A 27616-nucleotide genomic window follows, 5' to 3' on the forward strand; every position below is an offset into this window, starting at 1 on the left:
CTGCATTTAATAAGACAAATTATTTGTGCCACTCCAAAGGAGAACATCACAGCCTGATACCTGCAGGTCTGACAGCAGCAGGTGTGTCACTCCTGTTTCTACCTGGAGACAGCAGCCGCCTCATTGTTCTGACACACAACACAAAACTATCCACAACACTACACACTAACTACACAAGACAGCACATTAACTACACACCCCAAACACGCTAAAAGTCAAACGTATCCCATCACTGGATAAATGTGATTCCAGTCTCATGCCGTTTCGTTTGGACTGACACGTGGATTGTGTGTCTACTCACTGCGCATGACCGCCACCTGCTGGTGGGATTCAGAGTTCAGGTAGTTTCCTCCTCTGCCTCCTGATGAAGAGTACTCGGATACTTTGGAATAAAAACGGTAGTAAACAATTATCAAAGTTTAAGTTTCATTTTCACAAATAATAAAAACTTTTTATTTAGATTTTATTTTAAACATTTGTTCATCTTTCCGCTGATCTGAAGTCAGATTCAGTTATGAAACACAGCAGCAGACCTCTGTGTATGTGTGTGTGTCCCATGTTTAGGTGAGAGGACCACAAATTTACTATACTTACCTCTCCCCTCCTTTCAAGAAGGATGCTGCTGTGTCTCCTCTCCTGAGTAAAGGAAGCTCAGACCCAGACAGTGGCTGTGTCCCAATTCCAAGGCTGCATCCTCTGGAGGCCGCATTTGAAGGCCGATAACAACGACAACATGACGAAGGCTGTGGACTCCTCCTAATGCAGCCAAATGCATCCTCCTTTTTCCAGAATTTGAAGGATGGGTCGGGTGTGTCCTTCGTGGCCCACCCAGAATTCATAGCGCGGCCCAGCCAATTTTTTTCACACAGCTGAATAAACATCAAACAGAAAACTGATTAAACAGAAGTGTGAGATGCCTGAGAGTTTACTCCAGTGTCCTGTTATATTTTAGATAGCAAGGAGCAGACGGCCGAGTTTATTAAACTCCACTGGTGGCTCAAATCTGAAGGCTAGACCGTCCCATCTCACAGCCTCTCACTTCCGGCCTTCTCGGTCTTTGGAAGACCCGGCCCACGTAGACTGTGAAGGCCGGGTCCTTAGGAGGACGCAGCCCCTGAATTGAGACAGTGCTGAGCTCCACTCCACCTGCTCACCTGCAGCGTTTTAGCAGAGGTGTCTGTTTCTGTGGGTGTGGCACATGTTGAGGACCCCACAGCTTGGCTTATTGTTTTTACCTGTGTGAGTGGGAATGCTCAGATGGTAAGGCGGGTCACTCAGGTTAATTCAGGGTAAAAGTCGGACTCTGTTCGACTGACAGCAGAAGCTCCTCGAGGGTCTGTTAGGTTTCTTCTCCTTTTCACACTTTAAAGGAAAAGTGTGACCCTAAAGTGGATTTTTAAATATGGGGTGGTGCTATTTGCTGGGATGACTGATGGTGTCTGAGCAGAGGTGGAGGCGACCGCAGTCCTGTGATCATCTTGTCTACAGCAGATTACAGTTACAAACAGACCGTCTGCAGGGTGTCAGACAGTGCTTTATAAAACACTGGGCTCACTCACACATGCATAGGTGCTGTGTCTCTGATGACATCAGAGCTTCACGTTTCAGAAGAAGACAAACTCTGTAAAATTCTGCAGATTTTATTAGAAAGACGAGAACAGTGGCGAGGTGAACCTCTGCGCTCGTTCTCGGTTAGTGTTCAAACACAAGCAGACAGCTTCGCGCGCTCAGTGACATCACATGCTTTCTAAAAAAAACAAAACACCTCACTTCCTGTTTCCTGTTCCTAAATTTAAAAAAAAAAATCACATGTTAAAATTTTAAAATCAATTTGAAACCTTTTAGGGGGGAAAAACTCCCGACGGCCACCACTTCCTGCTGTTGTTTCACAATAAAAGCTTCACAGACTAAAACTACACAGTGGCTTTTATTGTGAAAGCTATCACTGCCGCTGTCTGAGAGGATCAACCAATCAAATGCAACTTAATTTTTTTTAAAAAGGCCAATTAACAAAGCATCTCTACACTGTGAGGTTACAACTCTAAACCTGCTGCTGATTGGTTGATGGTGCTTGTGAACTGTTGCCATGGAAACACAGGCAGCAAGAAAACAAATAAAAAGCAAACAGATGAGGACAGGTGAGCCGATGGCACACTCAGGCGGCGCTGGAGACAGCGAGCTTCTTCAGGTGGTCCATGAACACCTGCAGGCTGACGTCGTCTGTCAGGATCGGAGCACCGGACTCCTGCGGTGGGGGGGGGCGGACTTGTGTAAACACAGCGTCTGATTGGTCCACATTTAAAGGTTAAAGATTACAGGTTAAAGTCTTACCTGCCCCCAGGTGTACATGTTGTTGTGGGTCTGGGAGGGGTTCACTTTGGAGAGCAGGAAGCGAGCCTGAAAACAGCAGAAGAAGAAAACCTTTCACCTGCTGATCATGTCTACAGGTGTGTATAGGTGTGGGCACAGGTGCAAAAAGGAGAGTTTGCACCGGGAAATTGTTGACGATGTCACATTGCCGCTGTGCTGATGTCACGCCTCGTGATCTGAGGTGATGTAAATAAAGCTGATGTGTTTCTCAGGTGTGTGCCTGCGCCCTCACCTGGCTGCCGCCGTGCTCCGTGTCGATGTATCTCGGCATGGGGAAGCGCGTGTGCAACAGCTCCTGGGCGTCGTCCACCGGAGCCTGAAGCAGGTGTTTGAAATTTTCGTACTCGGGCATGTCCTGATAGCCGGCCTTCCTCCACTGAGCCACAGTCTAACAGAGAGACGCAGTGAGACACACCTGTACACCTGCACGGGTCAGCTCATTATCATGGTTCTTTAAAGATTTGTGTGTTTTGAGCTCATGTGAGGTGAATCGTTGAGTTAACGAGAGGATATGAACGAGCTCAGCAGGTAAAACTGCAAACAGCTGATTGAAGCACGTTCAAGTTTGAGAGTTGGACTGAAATCAGGTGGGAACTCAGCTCAGCGTCACATCTGTGATGGAAACAGCTGGATCACGTTTAAAGAAACCATCTGAATGATAATTGTGGCTCTATCCTAATTAAATTACTGGACCCTGATTGGCTTAGACAGCTGTGATGTCACGCGGTGCTGGGGTGTGATTGGTGGTGTCGGGTGTACCTCTCCGTGGTAGATGAGGATCTGGAAGAACGTGTCCATCAGAAGGATTCGGTCGGGCAGGATGCTGCTGCTGTCCAACAGGACGGGCTAGAAACACACACACAATCTGATCAGTTAATCGATCAGTGATCAATAACTCACAGTTTATTTCCCAATGAGAGCTTCAGATTCTGAAACATGAAACACCTGCACATCCAGTTGCTTACTCTGCACTGTGTGCACACAGGTGTACAGGTACCTCAGGCGGGCCGTTGAAGGAGTAGGCGTAGAGCACCGGCTGGATCATGATGAGCGCCTGCGTCAGGTCCTGCCGGTTGAAGTGGTGTCGGTAATACGAGCTCTCGTCAGGACTGTTGTTGAACACCTGCAGGAACGGCGAACGCCGCAGGTGGAACATGAACTGAAACACACAAACACACGTCAGCCCTGCGTCCCGTGCGTGTCACAGGTGTGTCTGCGCAGAGCGTTACAGGAGTCGGGTCACCTGGGGATACAGGGAGAAGGTCTCGGAGAACCGGAAGGAGTTCGGGTCGTCTTTGTGGTAATCGCCAAACTTCTGACACTGAACACAAACACAGGTATCAATTGCTTCCTGTTCGGATCAATCGTGGCGCTCACTCTGCAGGTGTGTTCTCCTACCAGTCTGATCAGCTGTCTGTCTAACCACCTGAGCACGTCCGGCCCCTCCTCCGTCTCTGCCCGGTACACTGCCAACCTCGCCATGAGGATGGCCGCCGCCTCCTGGTCAAAGGACGCCGCGATGCTTTGAATCTGCGTCTGAGCATCGGCCCAGCTGAGGGGAAGAGAGGGGGCGGGATTAATTCAGGTGTGTGTGTGTGTAGTGATGGGGTGGAGGCAGGTGTGTTCGTACTTCCTGGCGGTGGTGGTGACCCGGATGCGTCGCTGGCCTGACGAGTGCTGGTACTGCGTGACGAACTGGATCGCCCCACGGCCGCCCTGAGGGATCGGCGCGTTGTGCTGCAGGAAGTGACCGCAAACAGGCAAGTTAGAGGTCAGAGGTCAGGTTAATCAGGTATCAACATCATAGAACGTTAACCCCGCCTCCAGCATTTATCCCGCCCCTGAGACCTCGCTGTCAGGGTCACGACCCCTTGGACTGTTTATTTCCGTAGCACCTGCTCAGGTGTTTTTCTGTGTTTGACGCTCGTTTTCTGCCTCCAGACGTGACTCAGAGGTCACTTTCTTTAACAAAGCTGAGTTGTGATTGGCTGCTTCACACCCAACCCCGGCCTGAGGTCCTCAGCGGTCTGAGGTTCAGCAGGTGGTGAGGGTGATTACACACCTGTACACCTGTTATTACCTGAGTCAAGCTGCGTGACTGACACACACACACACACACACACACACACACACACACACACACACAGGCAGGAAATTGGATGTTCATCTTGTTTACTTTACAGCCAGCAGGTAAATGTGTGTGTGTGTGCTCATCATCCTCACAGCAGGTGTCAAACAGGTGCGCCATGGCAACACACCCCCAGGAGAACACGCCCCCTGCGGTCCACCCTCCCCCGCTCAGACTGAGCCGATCAGACTCGTTGGACTGCAATCAGACTCACACACCGACTGATCAACTCCAGCCAACATCAGTGTGACCTTTAACCTCTGAAGACCACAGACCGCGCTGATAATCAATCGATGAAGGTGACGGCATGGTTCTTCCTCCCGATTGGTCCGGTCAGCTGCAGGTTCAGGTGGACTCTTCTTCTGGTCTTGGCTCTTGTTTTTGATTGGTCCTTGAAAGGCTCTCTCTGCGTTTTCAACTGCAGCTCAGGTGTGACTCACAGAGCCTCAGGTAATCCCAGCAGTCTCCGTGGTGACGGCGGGCTCTCAGCTGCTGCGACAGCCTGCTGAAGCTGCTTGTCCTCTGCTCCTCGTTTCAGAAGAAACCAACAGCTGATCGATCAGCTGATCAGAGAGCCTGCAAGTGATTGGATCACTTCGGCGCGGTGCACGTTCCTGTCCTGCAAGTCCATGTGAAGATGGCGGACGTTTTGAGCACGCTGTACGCCGCTCTCATGCTGCTGACGAGCGTGGCATCCACCTGTGGGAACCTCCTCCTCCTGCTGGTGCTCCTGCTGAACAAGGAGCTACGGTCCGACACGCTGGGCCTCACCCTGAGCTTTAGCCTTAGCGACCTCGCTCTCGGACTCTCCGCCATCCCCTTCAGTGTGTACAACAGCCTCTCCCAGCCTGTCAGACACTCCAGTGAGGCCGACGTCTGTCAGGGCGGCGGCTTCATCTTCCTCCTGCTGCAGACCGCCTCCCTGCACTCGCTCGCCTGGGCCACGATCTACAGGTTCACGGAGATCTGCTTTGCACTCAGCTTCCACAGCATCTGGACGGCGGGGCGGAGCCGGGCGGTGCTGATCGCAGTCTGGCTGTTCTGCCTGGCCAACGCCACCATGCCACTGATGGGTTTCGGCAGCTACGCCTACAGCGAGTCACGGTTCCTCTGCTGCCCGAGCTTCACCCCGGAGAACAGGTACTTTGTGCTGCTGTGGATGGGGGCGGGCATCGTAGCGCCGATCCTCACCATGTGCTCGCTGTACGGATACATCGTGTACGTGGCCAGGAAGCAGGCCAGGAGGGGAACCTTCATGTGCAACGAGCTGCACTGTTTCTACGTTCCTGCCAACAACTACCTGAGGAGCTCCATCGTCATGGTCACCACCTCAGGTGAGCTCAAGCTGTTCCTTGACGTTGCAGGGACACGGGTTACACCTCCACTTCACCGACTCGCGTTCTTTGTGAAAACTTCGTCCTCTGAGTTTTACTCCAAGTTTCCCCCACACAGAGGTCCGACGACTAGTTTCCAACCTATGTAACTAGCCCACAAACATCTCCGCAACTCCTCAAATCAGCTAAAAACTTACAGCTGTCTGAAAGTAATGCTCAGGCTAGTAAACAAACTTCAGTACACAGATGTTACTAACTAATCTCCAACTCCTGTTAAACGATCAAAATCTCCAGCTAGTCTAAAAATCTCTGCAGTCTCTTAAACTTCAGTAAGTAGTCTGAAACTTGTCCTCTAGACTCTTTAATTGGTGCAACAGTCCCAGTAATTACCAGTGATTTCATATGGAGTTCCAGTATTTCTCCACTGGGACTGAACATCCTGCCTAACGGGAAACAGTATCGGATTTCTGCTGATTAAGTCTGATGCATGAAATTATTTTGTTCCTTCGACAAAAAACATTTCCCCGTTCATAAAGCCGAGCAGATCCAATGTCCTCATAATCTCAAACCAAACAGCAGGAACATGTGACCACGGGGCCGCAGCCGTTTACCCTCTAAAATAAAACCTCGGCGTCACAGCGGCCGTCTTTGAGGATCAGCGTCCATGTTTATCTTTGTGACTCACTGCCATTACTCTCATTATAGGGACAAACACTGAGATCATAAACACAGACAGGGTCAAAGGTCACCACAGCCAGCTGCAGACGGTCTGAGTGACTGATAAACCAGGTTAATGTTTTCGCCATAAGGTCAAAGCGCTGCAAGTGAATGGCTACTGGCTCTAACACAGCCCTCATCCACTCTACACGCCACGTCCACCTGTTCATGCAGAGAGTCTCCAGCCTGGAGCGGCCAGGGATCGAACCGCCCACCTTCAGATTGGTAGACAGATCTGCAACTTCAAGGCCGTCTCTAGTCCCTACGCCTCTTTAACTAGTCCACAGATAACTAGTCTCCAAACACCAGCTCACTCACAGAGGGGCTGCTGATGAAGTCATGTGACTCTGTTTCCTGTCTCCTGGCAGTGTGTTTGCTGGTCTGCTGGCTGCCCTACATCTCTGTGTGTCTGTACGAGACGCTGAGCGGTCAGCAGAGTCCGTCCGTGACCGCCGCCCTCTCCTCCTGGCTGGTTCTGACCAGTGCCGCGCTCAACCCGTGGATCACCTGCATGACGCAGACGTGAGTCAGACTTTCTTTATCGAAGGCTCCGATCAGTTTTGAAGCAGTAATGAAACGTCACTATGACGCGCTCATGATGTCATAGTAAACAGGAACGTCACTTCCTGTCTGTCTCTCTGTGACTCCAGCAGGTACAGGGCGGCAGTGTGCCGAAGTTTCCGCAGGTTCGTTCCTTGTGCCGGGATGTTCCTGGAGTCCCACTCCCAGAGCTCCGCCCTCCATTTACCTGCGACCAATCGCCCTAGCACAACAACAACAACAACAACAAGTACGACCACAACACAACCTCCATCTTCTCCCAAAACACTAACAAGACCATGACCCTCCCATCACCATCACTGGACCTGTGCACTCTGGGAAATGTAGGCCATACTTCTCATCTTCTTCTTCAGCGTGGACGAGTTCTGACGTGACGTTGTGTTCGAAGACCGCACACTGATGTTCAGCTGATGATCTCCCGCAGTCTCACAACACGAAACATTTCCTGATCCACTCAGAGTCACAAACAGTCCGAGCTCTTTCAGCTCCATTTCAGCAGAGGTGTGTTTATGCTGACATGACCACATCAGCACAGAGTAGACGGAGGACAAAGGTTAAACTGTTCCATGGGCTCAGTTACACTGAGCGTTTAAACTCTGAGCTGGACGCCGTGCTGCACGTGAACAGAGCTGAGAAACAGCCGGAGACTCTGGGAGTGACGAGCGGCTCGTGCAGCCCAGCAGGATCGAGGATGATGGACAAACTCGGCGGAGCCTAGAAGTCAGCATCTCCGCCCTGATGTGTGCACTTCAAATTCAAACTCATTTCCTGCTTATTATGACTGAGCATCCTCTTAGAAAGACTGTGTCAGTTTGGCTGCTTTAGTTTTTTGCTGTTTTCATTTTGAAAGCTGTCCCGATAAACAGCAAAAATAAAATGATATTACTTTTAAAATAATTAGAGCAAATAAATAAAAACTAAAAAATAAACTACAAACAGATGATCACTGGTCTAATTGTTGTTTTAAACACCAACATTTTACTATCAGAACATCAGTGGGGCTTTTATTTTGTCAGCTTGAGCTCTTATTTTCTCAACAGCAGGATCTATGACATCATCCTGTACCATGACATCACTGCAGATCACTGAACTTTCTTTTAATTGGTGGATATCAATAATTCAGGAGCTTCATGGTGACGGTGACAGAATCAAAGGTCAGAGGTCAGGTGTTTATACCTGGTTGACGACCTCAAAGTAAAGCGCTAGCGTGGTACTCTGATCCAGTCCGCAGACCTTCCACTGACAGGTTCCTCCCGTGCCGATCTCCTGGAACACAAACAGTCACAGTCTAAGCAATTCTGCCCCTGCAGGCCGGACACAGGAATTACACCCACCTGAGGGTTCACCTGTACCTGACAAAAACACACAATCAGCATTTATATGAGCAGTAAGATTCTGAGGCGGCGGTGTTAGTGTACTTCCTGTCTCTGCCTGCAGGGGGCAGTGTTAGTGTACTTCCTGTGTCTCTGCCTGCAGGGGGCAGTGTTAGTGTACTTCCTGTCTCTGCCTGCAGGGGCAGTGTTAGTGTACTACCTCTCTCTGCCTGCAGGGGGCAGTGTTAGTGTACTTCCTGTCTCTGCCTGCACGGGGCGGTGTTAGTGTACTTTATGGTCGTGTCCAAATTCATGGGCTGCATCCTCCTGAGGACCCGGCCCATGTAGACCGCGAAGGCCGGGTCCTCAGAAGGTCGGGTAGGCCGGAAGTAAACGGCTGTGAAATTGGACGGTCTAGCCTTCAGATTAGCATCACCGCTGTCTCGGTGGAGTTTAATAAACTCAGCCGTCTGCTCCTTGCTATCTCTCTGCATTGAATCGTATCTGTTATTAATCTCTGTCTCTCTTCCACAGCATGTCTTTATCCTGTCTTCCTTCTCTCACCCCAACCGGTCACAGCAGATGGCCCCGCCCCTTCCTGAGCCTGGTTCTGCCGGTTTCTTCCTGTTAAAAGGGAGTTTTTCCTTCCCACTGTCGCCAAAGTGCTGCTCATAGGGGGTCATATGATTGTTGGGTTTTCATCCTGTATCTATTATTGTAGGATCTACTGTACAATATAAAGTGCCTTGAGGGGACTGCTGTTGTGATTTGGTGCTATATAAATAAAACTGAATTGAATTGAACTAAAATATAACAGGACACTATTGTAAATTCTCGACCATCTCACACTTCTGTTTAATCAGTTTTCTGTTTGATGTTTATTCAGCTGTGTGAAAACCAAGGAGGAACCCACCCGGGGGATTAATAAAGTTTTATTTTATCTAATCTAATCTAATAACTTTAATCTCAGCCAAACCAATTTACTCACGAACAAACAAAACACTGAAAAAAGCCAAACAATAACATTTTTAGGTTGTCTAAGTGACTTATACATTACGTGTAACCCGAGTAGCAAAAGACCGCAGTGATCTGAAAATGATGTGTTGTGCCGTTCTTGGCGGCTCTAGTGACCCTCGAGCTCCCGGCTAGCTATCGAGCTGGTGGGTAACAGACGTCTCCGAAAACGTCGGAGCACTTTTGCAAATATGCGATGTCTTGATAAACCGAGCAGATATTTGATGTTTACACAGCTACTTTCTCGCCTGAAAATATGTTAAAAGTTTATTTTGTGACCCAGAAAGATTAGTAAGAGTAATATTAAAGACTTAGTAGCGGCCGCCATTGTTGAAAACTGGAATTTGGCTGGGCCGTGCTATGAATTCTGGGATATGGTGGGCAACGAAGGACACACCCGACCCATCCTTCAAATTCGGGGAAAAGGAGGACGCATTTGTCGGCTGCATTCGGAGGAGTCTACGAATTTGGACAGCCTTCATCGCGCCACTGTGACGTAATCGGTCTACAAATGCGGCCTCAGGAGGATGCAGCCCGTGAATTTGGACACCCCCTTTGTCTCTGCCTGCAGGGGGCATCGTTAGTGGCGCTGTCTTAGTTTCACGTACGTTCTCGGAGACGCAGGGTCCTTTAGCGTTCAGAGACACGCAGGGGCCAATGGCACCGGACACTTTGATCTCTCTGGACGTCTGCATGGGAAAAACACAGCAGGGGTCATTAACCTGTGATAGAGATGTGCTGGGGGCGGCGCCTCCCTGTTCTTCTGTGCTTTTCCTTCATACCTTGATCTCCAGCGTGGCGGCGAAGGCCATCTTAAAGGATCCCTGGACATCTTTGGTGAAAACCCTCTGGAAGGTCTGCTTGAACAGAGACGTGTTGAAGGAGTCGGCCATCACCATGTAACCGCTGCGACACAGAGACACACGTCACGCACGAATACGACCACAGAGGGCGCTACACAGCCCACCAGCCTTTGACAGGGTTCAGGAGTGAGTGTGTGTGTGTGTGTGTACCCGGTGTAGTTGGTGCAGCACTTCATCTCCAACAGGCCGGTCTGATCTAGGGCACAGGCGTAGATGTCGATGATGTGACCGTTGCTGGACGCTCGATTGGCCAGAGACTCGTAGTGCTGTGAGCCAGCGATCAGAACAACGAGAACAAAGCTCACAACAACCATTAAAAGTCTTAAAGAATGATAAAGTAATGATGAAAATAATCAGGTAAAAAAAACGGGTCACATGGTCTGTAAATGGCGTGCACTCACTTTGGTGGCCTTCTTCATGAACTTGGCGTTGTCCTTCTCGATGTCGTGCCAGGACCTGATCGGCGTCTTCAGCTCGTCTCCCACCACCATGCCGGGCCCCTGTGTCGCCGGGCCGCCTATGAAGGTCATGATGCGTGCGCCAGTATTGGGAAAGGTGCACTGTGGGTAAAAGAACACAAACAAAACCAATGATCAAAGTCTTTGAGACATCCACACCATGTTCTGTCTGCCTAAAGCCCCGCCCCCTCACCTCCAGAAGCCCCACGGCGATGGACATGGCGACGCCCAGTGAGCGCAGCGGTCTCTTGCCCTGCGTCACAGGCCAGGGGTCGCGCTGCAGCTCCCCCAGCAGGTCGGTGAGGTTCATGTCAATCTTCTGCACCGGCTGCAGAAACCTGCAGGAAAATTCACAGTGAGGAATGCCACTGCTGTGACAGCACCTTTACTTAAACCACACCCACTCAGGCTCACAGGAGGCTCACCTGTTGAATGACTGCTGTGGCGCCGCCTGCGGTCCTCGTCCCTGAGCGGCCGAAGGTTTGGTGAGACCCAGCATCTCCTACAGGAAGCACAGGTGTTGTTAACTCACCTGAGTTCTGACGCTCGGGAAGCCCCCAGCCCCACCCCAGAGGGACGTGCAGGTGACGTACCTGCAGCTGTTTGGCGTTCAGATCCTTGGTCCCCCTAAAGACGTAGCTCTTGGAGATACCCTCGCAGCCGAGCTCGTGCACCTGAACCATGCGTCCGAAGGTGATGAGTCCGACGAGCGCGGTGGGCGGGAGCAGAGACAGCGACATCTGCAGAGACTCCTTCAGTGCCTGCAGGTCCTCGTCCTCCATGCAGGTGTCCACCACATACAGGAACACCAGCGGCATCTGAGGGCCCCTCTGGGGACAAAGAGCACAGCGGCTCACACACCTGACGGCACGGTCGTTACCTGTCTCACCTGTCCTCAGGACTCACCTGAACCACATACTCGATGGTGGAGAACAGAGGCAGTAGCTCGGCAGGCTGGTTCACCTCAGAGATCCCGGCGTAGGACGGAGGAAACTGAGACAGAGACAAGGTCAGACTCCACCCGTGACACCCGGAACACCTGACAGGTAGGCGGGGCTTGCGGCACTCACCTGGTTCCTCTGGTAGCAGAAGTTACAGGCCCACAGCTTGGCTCTGTAGTCCACCTGGCTGAAAGTTACAGACACACAGACAGATGAGTGCGGGGCACACAGGTAAAGGGTGGGCGGACAGGTGAGTGTTGGAGGCTGTGATGCGTACCAGAGTGGGTTGAGTACAGCGCGGCAGGTGGCGCGACTACAGAGAACCGGCTCGTACTGGATCGGGGGCAGGTCGGTCCTCTCCTTCAGCGGAGTGAACAGAGCCGCCACCGGCACCACCATCCGGGTCGCCTCCAGCCGGCTCGACGGCCACACGTTCCAGCTGAAACGGACGCCGTCGCGCTCCTCATTCTGAGCGATGTACTCTGGAAAGGTCGCCATGGAACCACCAGGAAGTGGGAGGGGGGGGTCACACTGTTGGGTATAAGCTGATGAGAGGAGGAGAGGGTGGGGGGTGGGCAGTGTGAGGGTAGTGCAGTGATATTGGCAGCGTGGGAATAAGCCCCGCCCACTTTCTTCTAAAGTTACGTTGGTTCGGATTGAAGTGATGTTTTCGTGCAAACACCTGCGTCACCGTTTCAAAGGTGAGGCTTTATCTCTCACCAGACTGACACACCTGTGAGAGGCGATGTCATCCTGGTGTTTATCTCAAACAGGTGTCCGTGTTTATATGTGACCAGGTAGCAATTTTACTTGTCGTGCCCCCAACCCACATTCTCACTGGTTCTACTTTCTAGACATAAACACAGGTGAGTCTCAAAGGTAAGAAAAATCACACTCAAAGACAGGCACAGCTCCAGGTGAGCAGTTACTAAAAGAGAAAAACAGCAGGCAGCGCCTGAACCTGCGAGATGGATTTTTATGGTGACGTTGAAATGATTTTATGTTCTTTGAACACGTGGCAGAAAAACGAGTCACTGCTAAACCTTCATAAAGCACAAACAACAACAAAAACAATAACAATAATAAGAACGAACCAACAGAAAGAATTAAAATCAGAAAAAAAAGTTTCTCCCTAGTCTGGTTGATGCTGACACAAACAGGCTGATATGGGGTCAAAGGTCAGTGAGACTTCACTCTTAAACTGAAAAAGCTCCAGAAAGCCTTCATTTCTTGTAAAAACTGCAGAAAATGCACACTGAGCTACCAGCCCCGAGTCCTGATGCTCACAATGGAGTCCAGCTCAGGCCGAACTTCGCAGGAAACTCCGAGAAATGAACCCCCAGCTGCTGCTCCAGCAGAGACCCGCGAAAACGAGCCGAACACAAAATCCTACAAAAACCGAACAGAGTCTGGTGGGCGGGCTGCGGGTCCCTGTGGTCCTGCTGGATGCTCTGGTCTCACTATGGGAGAGTTTCTAACGTCACACCTGAATCTGAGGCTTCATCCCAGAATCATCATCATCATCAAGACAGTGCCACTCTTAAACACGTGACCTCACCGGCACCCACCGACTCTGCGCGACCTTTGCAGGATTTAAAGTCCAGCAGGTCAGAGATGCTGCGCCTGCGACACTTAAAAAAAAAAACTGACGTCAGCAGCTACCTGTGGGACACCTGCAGGTGTGTGACAGCAGGAACCGTGTGGCACAGGTAGCTGCTGGCGTCGGCACACCTGGAGCCGAACCCGAGGACTCAAACACCAAGTCAGCCCCGTTTTCTCAACATCACACAGCAGCTAACTCAAGCTAACGGCTAACTGCGACACTGACGTCACACGGGTGACAGTTACGGGACGCGCGCACAGGTGGCTCGACAGAGGCCAGCTGAGGTTGGAGCTCTGCCAGGCCCAGGTGAGTCCGTGCTCCAGGTAAACGAGACTCACCGCCGCTGAAGCTGCCGCCGCTCTCCACTGACAACACAGCAAAACAATATGGCGGCCGCCACGTCAAGACCCAGAGAGGAAAAACGCAGGCAGAGGGCTCACTCCGACAGAAATCCCGGAACCAGACCCAAGAGGGGCGGCGCAATGAAGCTCCAGCCCGGAGGACTCATCCGTTTCATCTCACTGTGACAACCTTTAACCTGAGAAACTCTAACCTCTCAGGGTCTGCACTCTTCACACCCAAACTAATCAAACCAGATGCCACTCTTCTGTTTATTACCCGTTATTTATTAAGATAAGATAAGATAAGATAAGATAACCTTTATTAGTCCCACACGTGGGAAATTTGTTTTGTCACAGCAGGAAGTGGACAGTGCAAAAGTTATGAGGCAAAAATTAGAATACAATAAGAATAAATACAGTACACAACTGTACAGAATAAAATAAAATACTATATACAGTAGAATAAAATAAAATAAATATACAATAAGATAAAAATAGAATACAAATACAAATACTATATACAACTGAGTAAAAATACAACGATGACAGAAAGGATTATTGCACTTAGTATTATTGCATATGTATGGATGTGTGTGCTTGATCAGTTAAAGTCTTTATTATGGAGTCTGACAGCAGTGGGGAGGAAAGACCTGCGAAATCTCTCCGTCCCACACCGTGGGTGCCGCAGTCTCCCACTGAAGGAGCTGCTCAGTGCTGTCACAGTCTGCTGCATGGGGTGGGAGATGTTGTCCAACAGGGATGACAGCTTAGCCGCCGTTCTCCTGTCACTCACCACCTCCACTGGGTCCAGAGGGCATCCTAGAACAGAGCTGGCCCTTCGGATCACCCTGTTCAGTCTCTTCCTGTCCCCAGCAGAGATGCTGCCGCCCCAGCAGACCACGCCATAAAAGATAGCAGAAGCCACAACAGAGTCATAGAAGGTCTTCAGGAGTGGGCCCTCCACTCCAAACGACCTGAGTCTCCGCAGCAGGTACAGCCTGCTCTGCCCTTTCCTGTAGAGGGCGTCTGAGTTATGAGTCCAGTCCAGTCTATTGTTCAGATGAACACCAAGGTACCTGCAGCTGTCCACAGCCTCAATGTCCATACCTTGGATGTTCAGTGGTTGCAGTGGAGAATGCTTGTTCCTGCGGAAGTCTACCACCAGTTCCTTGGTTTTACTGGCGTTGATCTGGAGGTAGTTCAGCTGGCACCAGTCCACAAAGTCTTGGGTCAGACCTCTGTACTCCTTGTCGTCCCCATCAGTGATGAGGCCGACTATTGCAGAGTCATCAGAGAACTTCTGCAGGAAGCACTGGGTGGAATTGTGGGAGAAGTCTGCAGTGTAGATGGTGAAGAGGAACGGAGCCAGAACCGTTCCCTGTGGGGCCCCCATACTGCAGACGACCCTGTCCGACACACAGCCCTGAGTCCTCACATACTGTGGTCGGTCGGTGAGGTAGTCCAGGATCCAGGTAGTGAGGTGATGGTCCACTCCAGAGTTCACCAGCTTGTCCACCGAGGGAAGAATGGTGTTGAAGGCACTGGAGAAATCAAAGAACATGATTCTCACAGTGCTCCCAGCGGTCTCCAGGTGAGCGAGGGAACGATGTAGGAGGTGAATGACGGCATCATCCGCTCCAATGCCAGGCTGGTAGGCAAACTGAAGTGGGTCCAGTGATGAGCTTATTAGGCGGCGAAGCTGAGCCAGGACCAACCGCTCCAGGGTCTTCATCAGGTGGGATGTCAGAGCCACCGGCCTGTAGCTGTTGAGGTCCTTGGGGCGTGAAGTCTTTGGCACTGGTACAACACAGGAGGTTTTCCAGAGCTGTGGGACTCTTCCCAACCTCAGGCTCAGGTTGAAGAGGTGCTCCATCACCCCACACAGTTGGTCCGCGCAGGACCTGACGACCCTCGAGCTGATGCCATCTGGACCCGCTGCCTTCTTGCCATTAATCCTCTTGCCATTACCTGTTATTACCTGAATTCTGATACCGTTTTCAGTCATGTCTCTGTTCAGTCTTCATATTTTTATTAATCATCATTAAACAGGCTGAAGAACAGCCCACACACTTCCTGTTCTCACTGAATTAAAAGTTCCTGGAATAAACTCAAACTTTTACCTCACATTTTATTTTCTACTGAAAACTTTTACAACTCACCTTATTTATTTTACAGCTTTACTCAAAGCAAACAGTACGATTTTATTCTGAAAATCCCAGACTTTACTACCTGTGTGAAAAAACAAACAAACAAAAACACAGCAGGTGTAAAATGGTGTAAATACAAACGTTTATTAAACACCAAAAATACATCACTAATCTTCATCATCATCATCAGCTCGTCCAATCAGGACACTCCATTTTCATCCTACACATTTTTTAAATTAATGAAACATCCTCTCCCCCTCTCTTTGAAAGCAGCAGAGAACAGGTAACTCTAAGCCCCACCCCTCCGACTGTCTGGAGGCGGAGCCTGTAGATAAGGCAGCAGATTGGTTGGTGGTCACATGTTGTTGAATCCCATCATGCCTTTCATGTTGCCCGCGGCGCCCTGCTGAAACTGACGCATCATCGACTGGAGTCCCGCCATCCCACCTGCGCGCGCGCACACACACACACACACACACACACACACACACACACGTGTTACTATCCAGGACGCGTGCAGGCGAGCAAACCTGTGTTTGGGTCTGGGTTCTGGTCTTACCCATGTGGTGCAGGACTCTGGGGTCCATCATTTTGGCCATCTGCTGGTTCAGTTTGGCCATCTGAGATGGGTTCACGTTCTTGGACATGTCTCCTCCTGAAACACAGCGAGCACGCCACAAACACGTCAGTGGCAGGACGCTGTACACCTGCAGACCTGCTCAGTTCCCTTTGACCTCTCACATGTTCCTGAAAACCTTCTCAGACCCCCCCCAGCAGGTGTCGGTACCTTTGAAGAGTCCTTTGATGCCTCCCATCTTCTTGACCATCTGGGCAAACTTGGTGTACTGGGTGAGGAGTTCCTGAACGTCTCTGGTGGCGACCCCTGACCCCCGGGCCACCCTCTGGATCCTGTTGGGCTGCTTGCTAAAGAGCTTCGCTCCATCTTTGCTGTCCAGCTCTGCAGAACCCAAGAGAGTGGAGAGACATCGGGTCATCCATCAGGACCAGCTGTGTGCGTGTGTGTGTGTGTGTGTGTGTGTGTGTGTGTGTGTGTGTGTGTGTGTGTGTGTGTGTGCGCGTGCGTTACCCTGGTCGTTCATGCTGTCCATGATAGTCATCAGTTTCTTCAGTCGAGCCATCGACTCCTGCTCGTTGCCTTTACTCATGAAGTCTGTCCCGAAGCCTGGAATCATACCCTGAACGCATCACACACACACACACACGCACGCACGCACACACACGCACACACAGTCATCAAGCCGTCTCTCAGCCTCAGGTGAGTTTCAGGTGAGTTTCAGGTGAGTGTGTACCATGATCTGTCCAAAGGGGCCCATCTTCATGATGTTCTGGAATTGCTCGTACATGTCTCTGAGGGTGAACTGGCCTGCGGGTCAGAGGTCAAAGGTTAAGATTAGTGAGGTTACCCAGAGTGCAGTGTGGGTGGCGTGCTCGCCGTCTCACCGTGTTTCAGCTTGTCGATCAGCTCCTCGTTGTCATCCAGCTTCAGCTCATTCACTCGGTCGATCAGGCCCTCGATGTCGCCCATTCCTGACAGGAAGAGGAGTCGACAGGTTTCCATGGAAACGGCTCAGTTCAAATATCCAGAATCAGTCAGATTAAAAAAAAAAAGTTGGTGGACTAACTGTAATCAGTTAGTCCACCAATGACAGCTGCTCAGCGTGCGTCCGTGCATATGCCCCTCCCCCTGGCGCGTGCTTACCGAGCAGCTTGCTGATGAACGGCTGCGTCTTAAATGGCTCGAAGTCGTCAATGTGCTCGCCCGTTCCGATGAAGATGATGGGACTACGTGTGGCCGCCACACTGCCAGGAAACAGCAGAAGAAGAAGGTAAACCGTAACAGTCGTATGACAGCATCATGCAGCACAGGACGCTAGGCTTACGCGCTCAGAGCTCCTCCTCCTTTGGCGTGCCCGTCCAGTTTGGTGACGATGACCGACGCCACGTCCACTTTGTCTTTGAAGGCTTTGGCCTGGGACTCGCAGGCCTGCCCGATCGAGGCGTCCATCACGTACACGATGTTGTCGGGTTGCTACGGAAACAGGACCAGGGACACACCTGAGTCCAGAACAGGCAGGCACCTTCACACACAAACACTTCCTGTTGCTCTAGTTAGCGGGACTGCACCTGAGGTGGTGCGTTCAGGAACTCACCACAGCGTTGGAGACCTGCAGCATCTCCTCAAACAGCGAGTCCTCCTGTTTGTGTCGTCCGCTTGTGTCCACGATGATGATCTCAAAGTTCTCTGCTTTGAACTTCTCCACGCCCTCTGAGGCGATCACCACCGGGTCCATCTCTGTGTAACTGAGGAGCACGGACAGTCAGGAGGTACGTGAATGCACCATACACACGTTCGGCAGATCCCTGAACTCATCACCCAGAGGTAACACCAGGGACGCCGCCTGTCTGAGACTCACCTGCCGTAGAAGGGGATCCTGGCTTTGGTGGCATTCTGTTTGAGCTGATCGAAGGCACCTGAGAGAGGAGAGGAGATGATGATGGCGGTCATGTGACTGACAGGAAGTGAGTCTAGGAAGTGACGCTAACCTGCTCTGAAAGTGTCGGCGCAGATCAGGCAGGTCTTCCAGCCTTTCCTCTGGTAGTAATACGCCAGCTGCAGGAAACACACCAATCACAGTGAGAACACAGCAGGAGGCAGGGCCTGTGTAAGGGGGGGGGTCTATGACAGGTGAGTGTGGGTCACCTTGGAGCAGGTCGTAGTTTTTCCGCTGCCCTGCAGACCGACAAACATGATGACATTGTTCTTGCCTTTAGTGGGGGTCCACGCCTTCACGCCGGGGTCCACCAGCTGGTCACATGACACACACACACACTGCATGGTTAGACTCAACAACTTCCTGTTGGCGTTTAACCTGATCGAGCATTGGCAGCGAGACGATCTGACCTTGACGAGCTCCTTGAAGACGGCGTGCTGGATCATCCTCCTCTTGTTCAGACCCGATGCCATCTCCTCCAGGTCTATGGCAGACCTGCAGGGACAAAAACAAGCAGAGTTCAGCACACCTGGACGGGACACTCGGACGCCGGGATCAGGACGATCACACTCACTTGACGTTCTCTCTCAGCTGTTTGACCAGCTTGATGTTGACGTCGGCCTCCAGCAGAGCGGCGCACACCTCCTTCAGCATGGCGTTCAGCACCTGGAAACACATATGGTGAGTCACAGACCATGGCGGTGTCAGCTGGGCGCTCAGATTCAACCCACTCACCTCTTCATTGATGATGGTGGCGTTGCTGAGTGACCTCAGCGCCGAAGTGATCTTCCTCCCCAGGTCGGCGAGCACCATGATGGCGGTCCAAGTTAGACCTGAAAATAAAAAGTGTGGTCACGGCGTGCTTGTGTGCGGCACGCTGCCACTTCTTATCTCGGTTTACTTGCAGAGGAGTCAGTGACATTTACACACTTACTCCCAAAAACTTGATTCTGTTCATCAGGATGTTTTCAGTGGGAGAAACGTTTCATCATCATCATCAGGTGACTTCGTCAGTTTCCAACCTTATAAACAGCACATCTGCACCACTGACCAACAACAGGCTGTGAAGTCAGTTTATGATCATTAATCATGTTAATGATCATCCTGAATTGTCATGACTACTGATTGATCGGTGACCATCAGTACCATTCATGGAGAGTAGGGATCAGCTGCTACGTCCACATGAACAGAATCAACTTTTTGGGACTTCCTCACCTGGATGACTGAGCATGCATCAAGTCACTTACTTACTGTGTTAATCAGAGTTTTGTGGAGGGTACCCCTCCTACTGAGCGTGCTCAGCAAGTCAGCTGACAGGTGGTGGTGGCAGCCTCACTCTTCCTGTCCAGAGGAGAGAAAATAAAAGTTGTTCAGATTTGAGAGATTTATCCTTGATGAAGACCATCCACTCTGAAATCTGAACCAGCGCCCGAGGCTCACTGTAAAAATCAGACACTGCAAAACTTCAGATCGTTCGTTCATATCATTTCTGCTCACTTCAGACTGGCTCTGAGCTCGGCCTTTGCGCCCGCTCACCCTGAACGAGCTGTGGATTTTGTTAAATGTATCTGAATGCATGAAATGATTTAAAGTGAATCCTCAGACTCCTGCAGCAGCTCTCAAAATGAAAATGATGCACATATTTAACAGAATAATGCTGTAGGCCACAGGTGTCGAACTCCAGTCCTCAGGGCCGCTGTCCCTGCTGCAACACGCCTGAATGACACAAGTAGGTCATTAGCAAGACCTGACAGGCGCTCATGAATGAACACTATGCATTTAAAGTACTTTTAGACGTACATTTTTCCAAGCACTACTTCACTTGAGTGGAGGTGGGGTTGCCACCTCAGCATGCAGCTCTATAGAGTCTTGTTACTAATGTTATTCAGGTGTGTTGCAGCAGGGACACATGGAAAAGTTTCAGGACACCGGCCCTCGAGGCCTGCAGTTTGACACCCCTGCTCTAAGTGATAATTATAGAAACATCTGGAAACTGCCAAACTCCCAGATTACAGATGCTGTTCATGCTGATGGTGAGAATGAGCCGTGAGGACAGTTGTGAAGAAACCTGCTGGAAGTTTTTAAAAACATCCTGGAAAGTTTTTGATATTTGAAGCACTCATAAACGTTCAAACTCTGGAGCACAAGATTTGCAGCTAAATCTGAGATGGTCGAGATGTCATCATCGTGGACGCTGCCCAGCCTGTCCAATCAATGCTTCTGTCTCATGGCTTCTAACAGCTGATGGAGGGCTTCATCATCTCAGCAACTCTGAGACTCCGGCACTAAGAGCGGAAAACAGCCCCCTGCATAGCTCTCTGGCTGTCCTCACACCTGATTCAGTACACGGACGCACGATCTGTGATTTTGGGGTCGATCCTTTCTTTGTGTTCCGATATCTGAAAGGAGCTGCCTGGAGCCACCGATCAATCAGATGTGAAGCTGAACAGATGTTCACGCTTGAGCCAGGAGGTGACAAATTAAAGGAAACCCCTCCATGGAGCTTCTCGGTGACCCGTTTGGCCCCTCACGTCGGCTCTCTGGACTCAGGTGGAGGTCTGGATGACCCGAGCGGGACCCCGGGCCCTCACCGGTGCCTCTCACCCCTTCGGCCTGTCCGATCACACAGAACTGATCAGAACATCGATCAGCTCCTCATCACGTGATCGATAGTCGCGCGGATCGATCGCCTGTTTATCGAATAACACGTCAGCTGTTTACAGTTAGCACGGACCGAGCGGCTAGCATTAGCTCTGTTAGCTCGGTGCGCTCACGCGGATAGAGACGTACTTCCGGCCGTGGCAGCGGGCCCGGTACGGAGAACCGAGCCTCGCGGGAGTGGAGAGAGGTGCGGGTCTTACCGTGTCCGTGAGTATGCTCGTTAAACGGCAGCAGGACCAAGACTCCACCACAGGAGCGTTATCCAAAACACCGGAAACACCGCGTCATCCCACCAGCCCAACCGGAAGCACTCAGGCTTTATTTAAAAAACAAACAAACAAAAAAACAACTTTATTCAGAACATCAGATGTTTCATTTCCCTTTAATTTGTTGTCTATTAGAAGTTCTTCCATAAAGGTTTAGTTTAAAATTGATTAAAATGAATGCAGCTGTAGTGGCGTCATCGCGTAACACCGAGCCACATGGACGTTAAAGGTTTAAATCAGCTGATCTGTGAGCAGCTCCCACGACGGACAGAAACCACACTTAAAAACGTGTACAGGAGGGGGCGGGGCTCTGTGGATAACCACCTGAGCCTGTTCCATGATCTCATCATTGCATCATGATTTCATCAGTGCAGCCCTCTGAACACACCTGTCTGCACCACAAATGCCTCACCTGTCCACTTTTACCTATGCAGCATCAGTGCAGGCTCTTTGAGAAACTTCAGCCTCCTCACGGTTTTTTTTGTTTTGTTTGTTTGTTTGTTTTTAGGTAGGAAGATCACATGCCCACACCCAATGACCTCACACAGCTTAAACATGCATTTCAGTTACAACCAATCAGATCCTCCCACACCTTCCTGCATGCTCAGAGTTTCAGCTCTCATTTTGAAACCAAAGCAGAGGTCAAAGGTTACCTTGTTTCTGTGTTGAATAACCAATCAGAAACTGCATATGGAAAATGTGAAAGATTTTTATTGCAAACGTTTACTAGAATAAATTCAAAGTGCAACACATGATGAAGGTTAGGGGTCAGAGGTCACCAGGCTGCATCCATCAACTGACTTCCACTGAAGAATCTGACTGGACAAAGTCTCCATCTCTGAGGCCTGGATCAGCAGCTGGGCGAGCGAGGAGTCCTGAGAGAGAGAGAGAGAGAGAGAGAGAGAGAGAGAGAGAGAGAGAGAGAGAGAGAGAGAGAGAGAGAGAGAGAGAGAGAGAGAGAGAGAGAGAGAGGTAACAGTTGAGCTGGGATGAACTCTGCAGCCAATCGGAGGATGCTATTCAGTGTGTGAGAGACTGACAGGAAATGACCATGAACAGGGAGGTGGCCAAGGGCGGAGCCAAGAGACGAGCCCAGTCAACAATACTAATTTGTTTTTATCAATAAAGCTTGATGCTGCATCGCACAAAGAGTTTTTTCAGTCAAGCCCCGCCTCCCGTCTCTGACCCATTTCTGTACAATACCCCACATTGCTGATGTCAAACCCACCAGACTCCATTCATAAAACATCGGTTTTTAGCTCACAGAAAACAAACGTTTGCATTCGACTGTGATGATCCAAACTAATGAGTTCAGACCTCAGGGTGACACTAGCTCACCTGTTCTCTCAGGTAAATTTCCTGTTTTTGTGAATGGAGTCTGGTACACACAGATTCTCTCAGGTGTATAAAATGAACGGTGGCACACGGCTTTAGTTTGTCTGCGTACCGCGTGGCCTACTGCCATCCCCAAACGAGTGAGTTCGTGTGACTGACCAGCAGAGTGAGACGGTCTCTGGCTGCGGTCCTGCTGTCGGCAGCGCTTAGCTTCTCCTCCAGAGTCTCAATGAAGTCCATCATCAGCTTCAGGGACTCCACCATGAACCTGAAACACACCACAGACCGTTACAGAGTGCCACGGACCACTTTAATCACACTGAGCATCAGGCATTACCTGTGCAGGTGAGCGTGCACAGGCAGGTTGGTGCAAGCCAGCGGCTTCATGAGTCGCTGCCTCAGACTGTTCTGCTCTCTCAGCAGTTCCTGCATATGATCCCCGAGCATCTGCAGCATCTGGAACCTCTGAGCTGCAGGACACAAAAGCACCTGATCAGAGGGGGCGTGGCTCAGAATAAGGTCTGGAGTGAAGGTTGGTTTAAAAACATCGACCCCTCGAATGTGATGATGACGTCACCTGGACTCACCGAGGTGGAAGCTGTGGGCGACATCGGCGCTTTGCTCGTCGACCTGCAGCAGCTCCAGCCGCAGCCGCATCTGCACGAACAGGAAGCAAACAGGAAACAAACACCTTTACGTTAGCTGACACAGTCACATGACTTCTAGCCCCGGTGCAGTCACTGTCTTTTAACACAGCTCCTGCAGGTAAAGCTGTTTCATTCACACAACAGCATCTCATTCACCTGACCGGACCCACAGCGAGCGCACACCTGTCACCGCCCGCAGTCGATGCGCTTAAGACGTCAGTGCTCAAATCAGAGTTTCTGCGATGGGAAGCGTTTGGTGAGACGTGTTCATAAATGACACACCGAGCACGCCAACGTACAAAACAGGAATCTATTAATAAAGCGATACTGCTGCTGTGGAGATGCTAGCATAGACCCGCTGTGACGCACAGGACTAGTTACAAGATACAAAACTAGCTACTGGTTTTATTAACCTGTGAATGAGTCTGAAAGCTGCAGAAATGTAGGATTAGTTACAAAGCCAAGAGGAGGGAGTTACAGCGCGTTAGGGGACTAGTTAGTAATTAGTGTGGATGCTGATTAAACTAGCACCCCCAGGCTTCTACCTTTCTACCTATAAAACCCAGAGAGCAGCCAAATGGCTTTTAGCTAAGCTTTAGCTTCAGCCAAGTGGAAGCTAAATTGTCTAGTCATTCATATGTAAATTGGGTCGTTATCTGGGAATTCTGGAGGGAGGGGAGTGGGGGTGTGTGATTGAGGGCCATCTAAGTTTGCCATCTTAGGGAGAAATCAACACACATGGGTATATGTCCTTTGTTGCTAAGATTTATTGATAAAAACAGTACAAAAAACCAACCATTTGTACAGAGTTGGCTCGCTCTCATGTAGCTGGGAAGAAGGCAAGAAAAGAACAGTTGCTTCGGACACAACCCTCCACATCTAGCCCTGGAAAAAGAGCCTCGTGTCAGGTCAAACACAACTGCAAGAACAATCATGCCACTGTGCGATGTGTTCACTGCAAAAGATACACATGTGGTAAATGCAGACTACAGATACCATGGCAGTGCCAGGATTGTGAGTGATTGCTGAAAATGTTGAATTGTTTGTACTCACTCACTTTTTATTATTATTTGTAAATATGTGTACAAATGGTTGGTTTTTTGTACTGTTTTTATCAATAAATCTTAGCAACAAAGGACATATACCCATGTGTGTTGATTTCTCCCTAAGATGGCAAACTTAGATGGCCCTCAATCACACACCCCCACTCCCCTCCCTCCAGAATTCCCAGATAACGACCCAATTTACATATGAATGACTAGACAATTTAGCTTCCACTTGGCTGAAGCTAAAGCTTAGCTAAAAGCCATTTGGCTGCTCTCCGGGTTTTAAAGGTAGAAAATGGCCAAATGACTATCCGTGGGGGTCTAAGTGCACCACGGTATTGTTCTTCTACTTTTCATCTTCCATACGTTTTTCGCCGTCTATCTCCTTCACGCCGCTCAACTTAGAAAAACCATTCAACCACCATGTGTACTTGTATTTTTCTCATCTTTAACATTTATATTTGTTTAATTATTCAACTTTATTTAACAAAAGTTTACAATCTATTTCAATGGGAGAATCTCCAAATTCTCATTCAACTTACTCTCAAAACAAACAGATTCAAACTTTTTGAACTTTTAACATTCGTTCAGATGTTTTCTGACTCTAAATTTTCTTTTGTCATTACTCGGCTTTTTCAAATGCACATTTTAAACATGTTCGGCTACTTTTCAACTTTTTCTTCTCTGTGATCGTCAGCTTTCAGCAGTTCTGAACTTTTGTTTTCAGGTGAAAAATTCTGTATTTTTCAGTTTATTTAACATTTTTAACTTAACATTCAGCTATCAGCATCCACACTGCAGTTTCTTGAGAAAATGCAGAAGACACACAATCCAAAGTTTAATTAGCTAACCACGACTAGAAAAGGAAAACAACAAAGTGAAGGCGCCGTGAGCAGCCAATCAGAGACACCAGGATCCACGAAGCTGCTCCGTGGAGGTTCTTAGTCTGCCTTTAAAAACATGACGACTGTGCTCATCATCAGCACTAGGCCCAAATCAGAGGCTGTCTCTCACGGTGACAGAGCGTGACAGACTGCAGTCAGCTTAGAGCGGATGATGTCATCCCTCAGGAATGACATCATTCACTCTGAGCTGCAGGCAGGAGAGCAAAACAACGTTTCTCCTGAGAAAATTAAAAAATCCAATCTGGCCGACATCCGGCTCAGGCATCGAAGCAGGCGGGGCTCTGCACTCTGACATAACGTCCCAGCACATCCCCGAGACAGCTGCACGCACATACCTCATCCAGCTGCTTCTGCATTCTGATTTGGTCTTCAGCCTCCTGCAGATGAGAGGAAAAGACAGGGCCTGTAGCATTGGAGGCGGAGTCTATTTCCTCCTGAGGACAGGTGGGACAGAAGCAGATTCAGATTTTACTCACAAGCTTTAGTCTGGATCAGAACCGGATCACACAGGTCAACTCTCACTCAGATCTGAACCTGTCCTCAGACACCTCTGAACCGTGTAAAGTAGGGCTGCACGATTAATCGTTAGAAAATCGCGATCTCGATTCATACTTATGTGCATCTCATTTCCAAATGACAACGATTAAAAAAAAAAAAGAAAAAAAAAAAAGACGACGACGATTGTACCGCATTTTGATCCGGGACGTAATCTGCATGAAAACAAGCGCTCACTCTTCCTGCTCAACAAATGACAAGGGCGGAGCCTTATACCACGTGATACAGAAGCTGTACCGTGTGATGCTAAAATTAGCAGGGAAAAAACAACGGAGAGCACGTCAGGGATGACGAGAGAGTGACAGGAGAAAATCCGTCCCGGTCAACCACCCAAACATCAATAACGGGAACCTTATACAGCGCTTCCCTATACCCGTCGACCTCCCGCAGGCACAAAGAAATTACGGAGGCTATTACTTATCACCTGACCAAAGATATGGCTCCCATCAACACTGTGCAAAACGAGGGACTTAGAAAAATGATCAACACCCTAGACAAACGCTACACAGTGCCGTCCCGCAACTATTTTTCTATTGTTGCACTACCTGCTCTATACACGCAGTGTCGAGCAACGGTGGAGACGGAATTTCAAGCAGTACAACATTTTGCGGCAACAACAAAACGTGAGACATTTGTTGTTTTTATGTTTATTTATTGTTTTTATGTTCAGTCTCAACTGTTACGAAGTTGATGTGCAGTTAATAAGTGCAATAAATATTTATACTGGAAAAGAGAATCGTGAGAGAATCGTGATCTCAATTCTAAGCCAAAAAATCGTGCAGCCCTAGTGTAAAGCTGCTCTGACAGACCGCCTCAGCCTCCTAAACACTTGTTCGTATCCTTACCTGAGACAGTGCTCCCACGGAGACACACTTAGAAAGCAGGCTGGCAGCTGGAGTCACGGAGAACGGAGACAAATCCCACTGATGCATCTGAAAGACAGGAACGTCACCTGAACCACACCAGCCTCAGACTCTGATATTCACCTGGACCAGGTGTTCAAACCTGAAACCGGATCTATCCGAACCAGAACCCTGTTGGGTTCCAGCTCACAGCTCTGCCTGTGAAGGCAAGCGCCATCAAACTAAATCTCCACATTTTTAAACGGACTTTGAAGCAGCTTTAAAAGGCTTTTTTTAACGGACACACCGGCACCGTTCAGCTGCCTCTGGCGGTCGGTTAAACACAGTCTAGTGTCGGTTACCAGCTTTTTCTTACCGTTAAAACCGAAGAACCTCCGCTCTAAACCGACCAAACCGAACCTCACCGCTGCCCGCCCGACCGTTTGTTTTTGCTGTTTCTCTTCTTCAGCGAAAACGTTTGGCGGCTGCTGACCGCAACAGCGACCCCTCAGGATCCAGAGAGAACTACAACACACAGTTACAGAAAACAACTAACGTCTCTTTCTTATTTTTTTTCTCAAACTTTATTGAAATTACAAAGTGAACAGCCAGTCATTCCAGTTCAGCCTGAACAGTAGACATACAAGGCAAATAAAAGTAACAATATACAGTACAATGAAATAAGAAGGACAAATAAATAAAGGGAAAAAAAAGGGGGGGAGGGGAATGTGACAGACTTCATAATTTAGTACTTGAAAGTCGTGACAACTCATTTGTTAAACATTTCTGAATGAATTTCAATCAATGATAAACCTTTTTTTATTGGAAGTTAATTTAAGAGATTTTAAATAATATTCAATTTCAATCAAAAACAAATTAAATGATGGGGTTGAGTTTTGAAATGTACATTTATGTATATGGAATTTCCCTAATAAGATATAAAGATTGACAATGGCACATATTTTTTTCCTTTAGTTTCAAAATAAGTGATAATGTTTTTCCCTTCAATTTTGATTTCGTATGTTGTCTTGCACAGTATATAATTTTCAAGCTCTC

General features: G+C 49.4%; 4 protein-coding genes across 7 annotated transcripts; 1 reads left to right on the forward strand and 3 right to left on the reverse strand.

Annotated features, from left to right (window-relative positions):
• Nucleotides 1-1624: 1624 nt before the first annotated feature.
• Nucleotides 1625-13772, reverse strand: sec23a (Sec23 homolog A, coat complex II component). 2 transcript variants are annotated; one of them, XM_040049749.1, is made up of 20 exons: nt 13641-13772; nt 11977-12244; nt 11829-11886; nt 11665-11751; nt 11352-11588; nt 11184-11260; nt 10952-11096; nt 10702-10860; nt 10451-10566; nt 10220-10343; nt 10046-10126; nt 8287-8376; nt 4001-4107; nt 3769-3922; nt 3614-3691; nt 3368-3529; nt 3130-3216; nt 2603-2758; nt 2332-2397; nt 1625-2245 (listed from the first exon to the last, which is right to left on the reverse strand). In XM_040049749.1, the coding sequence occupies exons 2-20, from the start codon at nt 12195-12197 to the stop codon at nt 2156-2158; spliced, it is 2295 nt and encodes a 764-aa protein (XP_039905683.1). In that variant the 5' UTR covers nt 12198-12244; nt 13641-13772; the 3' UTR covers nt 1625-2155. The 2 variants fall into 2 exon arrangements, with proteins under 2 accessions (XP_039905683.1, XP_039905684.1); XM_040049750.1 differs by having other exon boundaries at nt 11977-12230; nt 13641-13758.
• LOC120745100 (histamine H2 receptor) lies at nt 4107-7557 on the forward strand. The gene is made up of 3 exons (XM_040049751.1): nt 4107-5832; nt 6918-7071; nt 7200-7557. Exons 1-3 carry the CDS (start codon nt 5136-5138, stop codon nt 7390-7392), a joined length of 1044 nt encoding a protein of 347 aa, XP_039905685.1. The 5' UTR covers nt 4107-5135; the 3' UTR covers nt 7393-7557.
• Nucleotides 13773-15910: 2138 nt separating the features above from the next.
• Nucleotides 15911-21292, reverse strand: srp54 (signal recognition particle 54). Of its 2 annotated transcripts, none has more exons than XM_040049759.1 (17): nt 21165-21292; nt 19555-19644; nt 19039-19136; nt 18878-18969; nt 18714-18798; nt 18513-18617; nt 18356-18422; nt 18226-18283; nt 17962-18112; nt 17692-17840; nt 17511-17611; nt 17252-17338; nt 17101-17174; nt 16878-16986; nt 16578-16748; nt 16350-16445; nt 15911-16237 (listed from the first exon to the last, which is right to left on the reverse strand). In XM_040049759.1, the coding sequence occupies exons 3-17, from the start codon at nt 19114-19116 to the stop codon at nt 16146-16148; spliced, it is 1515 nt and encodes a 504-aa protein (XP_039905693.1). In that variant the 5' UTR covers nt 19117-19136; nt 19555-19644; nt 21165-21292; the 3' UTR covers nt 15911-16145. The 2 variants fall into 2 exon arrangements, with proteins under 2 accessions (XP_039905693.1, XP_039905694.1); XM_040049760.1 differs by having other exon boundaries at nt 19551-19644.
• Nucleotides 21293-21919: 627 nt separating this feature from the next.
• On the reverse strand, nt 21920-27109 carry haus2 (HAUS augmin like complex subunit 2). Of its 2 annotated transcripts, none has more exons than XM_040049761.1 (7): nt 26937-27105; nt 26564-26650; nt 25499-25597; nt 23153-23222; nt 22903-23035; nt 22725-22833; nt 21920-22105 (listed from the first exon to the last, which is right to left on the reverse strand). In XM_040049761.1, exons 2-7 carry the CDS (start codon nt 26648-26650, stop codon nt 21992-21994), a joined length of 612 nt encoding a protein of 203 aa, XP_039905695.1. In that variant the 5' UTR covers nt 26937-27105; the 3' UTR covers nt 21920-21991. The 2 variants fall into 2 exon arrangements, with proteins under 2 accessions (XP_039905695.1, XP_039905696.1); XM_040049762.1 differs by having other exon boundaries at nt 21995-22105; nt 22678-22833; nt 26937-27109.
• Between the last annotated feature and the right edge of the window lie 507 nt (nt 27110-27616).

Source organism: Simochromis diagramma, unplaced genomic scaffold (assembly GCF_900408965.1).
Source record: "Simochromis diagramma unplaced genomic scaffold, fSimDia1.1 OVJJ01000456.1, whole genome shotgun sequence".
NCBI classification, from domain to species: domain Eukaryota; kingdom Metazoa; phylum Chordata; class Actinopteri; order Cichliformes; family Cichlidae; genus Simochromis; species Simochromis diagramma.